General features: G+C 36.4%; 1 protein-coding gene across 1 annotated transcript; it reads left to right on the forward strand.

The window, feature by feature from the left end:
* Positions 1–438: 438 nt before the first annotated feature.
* LOC114270105 (sorbitol dehydrogenase-like) lies at positions 439–9,204 on the forward strand. Its single transcript, XM_082867410.1, has 6 exons — positions 439–512; positions 7,739–7,805; positions 7,927–8,163; positions 8,291–8,577; positions 8,665–8,865; positions 8,998–9,204. The coding sequence occupies exons 1-6, from the start codon at positions 439–441 to the stop codon at positions 9,188–9,190; spliced, it is 1,059 nt and encodes a 352-aa protein (XP_082723536.1). The 3' UTR covers positions 9,191–9,204.
* The last annotated feature ends 681 nt before the right edge of the window (positions 9,205–9,885 follow it).

Consider the following 9,885-nt stretch of genomic DNA (forward strand, 5'->3'; position numbering starts at 1 on the left):
AATTCATGATATGATATAAGATATCCTTACATCATTATATATATATATATATATAGGCCCAAACCTTTTTTTAGATGGATATATATCCAAATCTTAAATGTCAATACGATTATGCAAATCTAAATTCAAATTGGTTAAATCCAAATTTTATTTATCTAATCAAATCAAATATATACTTTTTTTATTGCTCAAAAATTAATTTCTTTAATTACATCATCAACATCAATTTGGATACGAATCAATTACCAAGTAAATCTATAACTGATCTAATCCTACTATGACTAAAATAGGTCTTCTTCACATATCACATATATATATATATATATATATAGGTATACACTGTCGACACCAAACCAATCGTAAGTTTGAGGGCTTGTTTGTTTGAAAAGAAGGGAAGAAAAAAAAAACATGGGTAAGGGAGGAATATCTGGAGAGAACATGGAAGCGTGGCTGCTTGGCGTGAATGCTCTTAAAATTCAACCATTCCATCTTCCTTCTCTTGGTATATATATGTGTGCATGTTTTGTTATTTGTGTTTAGAATGATGAAAATTCTAACATAATTTTGCCTTTGATTTTCTTACGTAATAATAATTCATATTTTTATTATTTGTCTTACCACTCATGGGGTTATTTATATTCTTCATAATTTTTTAGGTCCCTGTAAATCAAAGTATAACGCAGCGGAATAAAAAATTATGGTCATACCTTTCAAACAGAGTCTGAATTGAAGGATCTCGTGGGTAAATCACGTGCTTCCTGAATCTAGTCAATCAACCCAGCAATGGGATGATATTACAATAGTGAATATCACCCACACAAACCACAGTACAAATGGCTTTTATCGTTGCTTTTGGGAGAGAGTCAGTATATGGGAAAAACTCAAACATACGTTATTTTTCACTTAATCACCCATATCCCATATATCAGATATATAAGCTATTTATCTCATTTATCCATATTTGTTATATGAGATAAAATCTGATATCTATATTATCTATCCATATCATGATATGATAGATATATATCCTGAGTGGCTATCCAAATAGGTTTGAATTCAAATTCAAAACCCATTTGGATAAGGTTCAAAAGGTTCAGGTTCAAAAGGTTCTAAGGGTCATGCCACATGGGCGCCCAATTTCTAACGTCTCCCACTCGGACATGAGTTGGCATGACACTGCCACGTCTCTGTCTCAATCTCCCCAAAAAATAAACAATCTCATACTAGCCACTGCACCGTGCGACTGCTGAGAACACCTGCATATAGAGACATCAACCCAAAAAGAACAGAAATAGTGTCTCATATACCCCAGACCCATCTAATTACACCGGTCCAAAAAACATCTCTAATCCCTCAAAAAGAGCATGTTTGACCCTCTCAATTCTTGCAATATATTCACACTCAGTTCGCCTCTCATATAGAGCAATGTGAGTTGCAGGCAGTGAATATACAACAGTGGTGTAATACTAGATGATCTTCCCTTTGCACTCATGCCATTTAGTTTAGGATTGACCGCTTTCCCAGTGATGTCCCTTAAGGCCGAATCAAGTCCGAATCATGCATGACCGCAGACAACATACCAAAGTAGCAGAACATCAACCCCTTACCTTATGACATAGTCAAAAGTCACAAAAGGGTACATAAATGAAAGTCATATCAATAATGACACGTAAGACTGACACGGTGAGGAAGCAGGGATCCATTCTCTCACCTCATTACTCGGTCGCCAAGCACATATAGTATGAATACATGCTACGGTGGAGTAACTCTTCCATAAAGAGTGACGTCATACTCGATACACCGTACAGATATTAGTCTAGTCGCTCTCTAGCGCCTAACCTGAATTCTCTATTTGCTCGCCTTCCTGGCACCAAATGAGATCTCGTATCTGGCTAATCATAACAGGCACAACATGGAAAGTGGGTACTAACATCCATGTTTGGTCCTTAACACAACCTCATCTTGGTTGTAACCAAGGCGACATGTATAGTGGATTATTTAAGCCTCTCTTGGCTCCAAATAAAAATATCACTAGTCTCATCCTTGCTCGCTCCCAAGCGCCAAGGGAGATTGCTCGTGTGAGTGAGCAAATCTTGCCTGCTGACATCATCATCTGCTAATCATTATGACACAAACCATAATAGTGTCAACATCTTATCATCTCAAAATAAGTGATCGATTTTAAAAAAAAAAAACACAACCACAGTCTGCGCAATTCTAGATTCCAAGCATAACCCTTATCAGCACCTCTTGCGATAAGCATATACAACAGAATCCACCATTTGCGCCTCATATGAAGTGGTTCAAGATCACTACCTCTTGCGCAATTACCTCTCTAAAGATATTTTGGTGACCGATTTGCGTTCATTCTGGATGTGCCTAATTAGCGTAGATGCGCCCAACTAGCGCATTGAATCTTACAAGAAGCAAATTAATATACTACTAGTAAAGTATTTTATCCACAATCTAATGAGAATGGTCAATGTCTAAATAACTCAGTTGACCATTTACCAAAGATAACACTTATCATGCCAAATACGCCCACATAGCGTACTTCAGGCTCCCACAACAAAAAAGATCAAGGAATATAGGTCATCTGTTTCTCCCAAAGACAATCCGAGGATTCACTCAATAGCTAAGGCTCTGGCTTTTACCGATAGGTAAGTCAATGGGTTTGCAATTTTGCATCTAGAATCGTTCTAGAATATTCCTTATGTAAGTCATCGAAGACAAAACATGAATTCTCCCAAATCAATCCCTAACGATCGTACATCCGAGCATATAAATTATATCACCCATGTCCATCATATCTAAAATAGAGGACTGCCCACCCTAGGTGGCGACAACCTTATAAATTCCTGGCTCATAATGACTAAGTAAGGAAAAACTTCTTTTGGACCATTGATCATGCCTCAATGGTCTTCATTGATCATCGTTGGCCTATCATGGCTTGACGAAAATCTAAGTACCACTATTTGGATAACTGTTTTAGGTTGTAAAAGATTTATTGGAACTAGCAACCTTTTTGCGCTCCTAACTTTTCACCATAAAAGCAGAAGGTAAATCCCTACAGATCTACTTATCCAATTCTCTAACGAGAAAGTTCGGTCACAATGTCCACAAATCAATGTTTCGAACTTATGTCAATCATAGCCTAAGTCAAAATAACCTCACTCCCCAGGAGGAAGTCTTCTCATGGCCTACACTTTCCTCAATAGTGTGACTTTTCAGTATCTAGCGAGCCTTATGCCTGAACAATGACTATCCAAGTTACGCATAACTTTAGAACAGTTTCGCGTCATAATGGAAAGTCAACCAAATTATAGAAATGGTTAATCCTTAAAGACTTTGTCTTAAACTGCACAACATTAATCCACTTTTTTTTTAAAAAAAAAAATAGAGGACTAGAGCCTTTGGCATTATCCTAGGCTCTTTATCATCTTGCGGAGCAATCATGAATGTTTCCCTCTCAATCACCCAGTGATGACGTGAAAAATTTTCACATTCGCTACCACGCAACTTAAGAATGTAGAATATTCTTCTCTAATGGAGTAATCCATTAGTAGGTACATCGCTCCCACCGTCCCTAGGATATTGGAAATTTCTTTCCATTCTCAACTAGGCTACATAAAGCCCTATGCTTAGAATTCTCTACCTTATAGAGTTCCAAAAACTCTATTCACGTCACCTTTACTAATAAAACTTTATGTGACTTAGTTACACTACCACAAAGCTGCTTACCTATATGCACATGACCCAGAGGGTTTGCATGACCGCATACAATAATGCGCCACATGACCCTTTGTGTTTACAAGACAGCATACAATAATGCGCTATAGAACCCTAGGTCTTAACTTCGTAATCTTATGAGAAGTAGAATAAAGATAAGCTACTTAACGGTTACAGATCGCCCATTGATGGCTCTCTGCTAACCCATTACTCAAAATGGACTGTAAAATCTGATATGGAGGGCATTTAGTTAGGGATATAGGCAACAAACTAGTGCAATTCCCAATTGGGAAACATTTTGCGCCATTATCCACCTAACATTAACAATATTTAATTCATTATCTCTACTACACCATTGTGTTATTGAGTATTAGGAATAATCAATTTTCTAAGCATCCATCTCTCTTCACAGAGCTTTCTAAAAATAACTCAAATAGATACTCGTCACCTTGGTCAAAACTAAAAGCACAAAAGCTCTTATCTAATTGATCTCGACCTCATATGTGCAATGTCAAAAAAACATCTCAAAACTTTTGACTTATGGGAGATCAAATAGTCTTGACTCAGATGCGTATCGTAATCTATAAATGTGTCAAGATTGAGGCTTAGCTATCATACCCTCACACATATCTAGTCACAAATATCATAGTGGACTAAATACGCCAAAACCAATGACCTTCTACGGCTTTCCTACTTACTTGTCCGCACCCATTGCGAACAAAGTTACACATTCACATGAGAGCAGGATGTCATAAGCGAGTGGGCCCGAGAAGGCCTACTCAAACCATCGTGTCATCATCTCATTTAATGTGATTAAGTACAATTAAGCCACCGGTTTATGACCAATGTCATAAACTAATTCCAATCATCTTAATGTGTGAGTTCTCGAAGACAAGTTTAAAAGGTTTAGGCCTAACTAGGTAATGACTCACGACTAATTCATATTCACTATATCATAAAAGGATGTCATGGAGATATCAAGTGCGCCTGAGTCGCAAATTTAACTAGTAAGTGCTAATCCCCTGCACCTTCAAGTCAATTTTATTCGCCATACACTTTACTGCATCTAGTTGAAAGATGACGATACTCTTCTTGCCATCTCTATTTCTCGCTTCATAGTTACTTGCAATTAATTCTACTATCCACTAGAAGGAGAGAATAAGTTATCAATCTATGACAGCTCCTGAAGTAACTTAAGCGCGAATTAGGCTGAAGAGTCTAATTCAACACAATGCTCTCACAAGCGATGCGTCAAATTCTTAGAGTCATAACAACCTTGTCGGCCTTGACCTTTTCATTACTATGCCGCAACGTTTGCGCGTAGTGCTAAACGTTATTCAAAAACGTTAGCCTAACTAAGGAATCATACAAAGAAGCCCCTCCTCATGTCTCACACACAAGTGTGGAAACAGTAAGTGTCCAGACTTAAACAAGTTGGCAATGCTAATAGATTTTGCAGTTTCTAAGCGCTAATCTTTTCACTTAGTGTTAATAGATTTTGCAGCTTCTAAGCGCTAATCTTTTAACTTCACGTGATATTTCAACGCACACTATTATAGTGCATGAAATTTTGCTCCATCCACTCCCAATAATTGGGTAGAGAGCAAAACACTACTCATACTGGCTACTCGTCTTACACTTAATGACTAATTTATTTAAGCTCGCATTTCTTGGATACGTGACTCTTGAATGTTACTTCATCCAATGATGTAACATTATTTACAAGTCAAATTACAAAGTCAATCCGCGCAGCTCAATAGTCAAGATCATATATAGATCTATTGAGGGCTTACTAATTTCATAACTCCAAAACTCGCCAACCAAAACTACGTAACGTGCCGCTAACCATAGCACACACATTAGTTTTTATTATGCCAAACAAGGCAACAAAACCACGGCGACTTTGAGTCATGTTTCCTTACTTTGGCTCAATTAAGACTTAACCTAAAGTCTCCAAGACTTTTGCTCATCTAAAGAATGGGATTACATTGTTCACATTTAAACATCTTTACTAAGTCTAGGTCAACCAATTAACTTCCATAAGCTAAATCAATTTAGAGAGAAATTCGCATTGGGATTAATTTGATTAGCATAATATAATTTTGCTGCAAAAATCTAAATTAAATAGTGACAATATTACACAAGTCGCAAGATCGAAAATCCGCTATGCTCGTAATCATCTCTTGCGCCACAGGTGACAATTATCAAAAACTCAATTTAATTTATGCGCAAAACATTGGTTGTCAGGAGTTAATCTACAAAGATTTCTCTCAACTGAATAACCTCCCACTGACTATGGCATGTCTAAAAGTATGATTAAAAATTCTAATTCCATACAGTAGCATCATAATGTAGATTCACAATCAATACATGCTATGTTACATTTAATAACGGAATTAAAATAAAAAAAAACAATTAATCATGCTTCTTTAATTGCAACATATTAAAAACCCAAAAAATATGTTGTATTCAATATTCAGATTATGCCATAATTAAAGTGTACATCATTTTGAAATTTTTTGGAATTTTCTGAAATTTTCTGGAATTTTAAATAACTAATAAACACACATAAAATTAGAAATAAAAAATTCAGAAACTGATAAACAGAAACAATATTCAGATTATGCCATAATTAAAATGTACATCATTCTGAAATTTTCTGAAATTTTTCTAAAATATTCTGGAATTTTAAATAACTAATAAATACACATAAAATTAGAAATAAAAAATTCAGAAACTGATAAACTGAGACAATATTACCAGTAAATAGTAAAACCTTTCAGAAGTCCACAATAAAAATTTCAACCCCAGAAAATAATTTATGCAATACCAGAATCATTTTAAAGCATAAATAATGAATTATAATCACAGAAAAAATAATTTTTATTTTTATAAAATTTTCAAAATTTTACAGAATGTAGAAAAATTAATTCTGAGTCTAACAGTACAAACCACGCATAAAACAAAGCTATAACGAATTAATTATGGTAATTTAACGCGATTCAGAATTAAAAACAAAACAAACAGCGCCTAATACATCAGTAGTCAAGCCAGCCGAGCCGACAGAGGAAAACGGCGCCGCTCGGCGCGCTGCTCAATCCGCGGCTCGGTGCGCGGCTCAGCCCGCGGCTCAGGGCACAGCGCGCGTACGTGGACAGCGCCGTTGACGCGCGTGTGAGGGCGCGTGCAGGCGCGTCGGCAGGGCATCTGGCGCGTGGAAGTGTGTGGGAGTAGCTCACGGCGTCAAGTGGCGCGTGCAGACCACGCGCCGCCTTCCAGGGTGTTTTCTGGTCCGATTTTTGTACTGCCGGACTCCTTTTTTTCAAAATAAAACCATTTATGGTATTAAAAAAGACATTAATGAACATAAAAAAAAAATATTTATGCTCTTAATCTAATAAAAGTAGATTTTTTTTTTTCCCTCCTTTACAAACATTCATGTATATAATGTATACATATACACATAAAAATATACACATGATTAAAGGAAACACGAAAATATCCATTAACGCTCTGATTCCAATGTAAATCAAAGTATAACGCAGCAGAATAAAAAATTATGGTCATACCTTTCAAACAGAGTCTGAATTGAAGGATCTCGTGGGTAAATCACGTGCTTCCTGAATCTGGTCAATCAACCCAGTAATGGGGTGATATTACAATAGTGAATATCACCCACACAAACCACAGTGCAAATGGCTTTTATCGTTGTTTTTGGGAGAGAGTCAGTATATGGGAAAAACTCAAACATACGTTATTTTTCACTTAATCACCCATATCCCATATATCAGATATATAATCTATTTATCTCATTTATCCATATTTGTTATATGAGATAATATCTTATATCTATATCATCTATCCATATCATGATATGATAGATATATATCCTGAGTGGCTATCCAAATAAGTTTGAATTCAAATTCAAAACCCATTTGGATAAGGTTCAAAAGGTTCAGGTTTAAAAGGTTCTAAGGGTCATGCCACATGGGCGCCCAATTTCTAACAGTCCTCACGATGTTAGAGTTAGCATGAAAGCTGTTGGTATCTGTGGCAGTGATGTTCATTACCTCAAGGTGATATATTATCTATTGGCAATCATCAATTAAAAACTTAATGATAAAAGAGACCATGGATTTACTTAAAGGGCTCTTTATCAAATACATTACTGGTTGTGAATGTTGTGTATAATTTCAGAATATGCGATGTGGAGACTATGTTGTGAATGAGCCGATGGTGATCGGACACGAGTGTGCAGGAGTCATTGAAGAAGTTGGGAGTGCGGTAAAATCATTAATGAAAGGCGACCGAGTGGCTTTGGAGCCTGGCATCAGTTGCTGCCAATGCAATCGTTGCAAGGAAGGTCGTTACAATCCATGCCACGACATGAAGTTCTTCGCTACTCCTCCCAGTCACGGTTCTCTTGCCAATCAGGTCACTAAATAAAATAAAATCTATTTTATATTACTTTTGCCCTTTTTGATCAAATTATTAGTTTTTTTTGTTTTTTTTTTTTTTCGTTAGATTGATAATTATTAGTTGGATTGATGATATTTGACAGATAGTGCATCCTGCAAGTTTATGCTTTAAGTTGCCTGATAATGTAAGCATGGAGGAAGGAGCAATGTGCGAGCCCCTCAGTGTCGGTGTGTATGCTTGTTTCCGTGCTCAAATTGGTCCTACAACCAACGTATTGATCATTGGAGCGGGACCTATAGATCTGGTTACAATGCTCGCTGCTCGTGCTTTTGGAGCCCCCAGAATTGTGATTGTGGATGTGGATGACCACCGCCTCTCTGTTGCCAAAGATCTTGGTGCAGATGGAGTCGTCAAAGTTTCATCAAATATGCAGGTTTGCACTATTTGCATAGAAACCAATCACAGAATGACACTGCAAACTGGTAATTCCCAAAAATTTGCCTTTTTTTTTAACAGAAGTGTCTTTGTAGGATGTGGTAAAGAAGTAGAACAAATTCGAAAAGCCATGGGAGGTGAAGTGAGTGTGACCTTTGATTGTACTGGTTTTAGCAAAACCATGTCGACAGCCTTGAGTGCCACAGCCTCTGGTGGCAAAGTTTGCCTCGTTGGAATGGGACATTGTGAAATGATCGTCCCGCTCCCTCCCGCTGCTGCAAGGTATTTGATTCAATTTTTTTTTTTTTTTTTTTTCTTTTTTCAATTCATTTGATATTGAAGTCACCAACAAAATTTTAGTAATTTTTAGCTTTGATGATGGTTGATTGGTTTTTTATGGTTTTTTACTTGCAGGGAGGTTGACGTGGTTGGTATTTTCCGATATAAAAACACATGGCCAGTATGTCTTGAATTTCTGAGCAGCGGAAGGATTGATGTGAAGCCGCTGATAACCCACAGATTTGGATTCTCCCAGAAGGAGGTGGAGGAAGCCTTTGAAACGAGTGCTCGTGGTGGCAAAGCCATCAAAGTTATGTTTAATTTGTAGGGTGGCTGAGGAAGGTTTTTGTACTAGGATAGTTTGAATTAAGTTAGTTCGTATAAATAATTGATCAATTCCTTAACTATTTGATTAGTTCAATAATATTTTAAATGTTATGGGCCAATCAAGATCTTATTTTACAATAACTTCTCCAATTATACTTCAAAATAATTGGGCTCGTCAAGAATATTTCTACTCCTATGCCAACTTTGTCCGACTTGGTGTGATTTTGATGATGTGGGTTAGATGGACTCCACCCACCTTGGTGGAGAAATGAATTTAAACATTTTCCTCTCGTAAATATGTGTATAAATCATATTATATGATCTATATTTAGAGGTCAACGTTTATGTGACTCGTACAACTCTTATCATAAGAGCACCAAATATTTTTACAAGTTCAATCCCCACTCCTCAATACATATGATCAAGCAAAGTTTATTGCGTCACAACCTTATTCCAAGAACACTTAATTAACTTCTAATTAAATTTGTCATTTGCTCCAAGAATACCTAATTAACTTCTCCATAAATAGATCCATATAATAATTGTACTATCAAAAAAAAAATTAAATTTTCAAAATAAACTATTATTTTAGGATGCCTGTAATATTATTTTGCTTTGTGTTTTCCTTTTTTATTATTTTTAGCCTTTTCAAGGAACAGTAATGTGGTGTTCTTGGGGTTGGATCTCCTGTTCCAA

This window comes from Camellia sinensis, chromosome 1 (genome assembly GCF_055761805.1).
Source record: "Camellia sinensis isolate YWXY chromosome 1, ASM5576180v1, whole genome shotgun sequence".
Classification (NCBI taxonomy): Eukaryota; Viridiplantae; Streptophyta; class Magnoliopsida; order Ericales; family Theaceae; genus Camellia; species Camellia sinensis.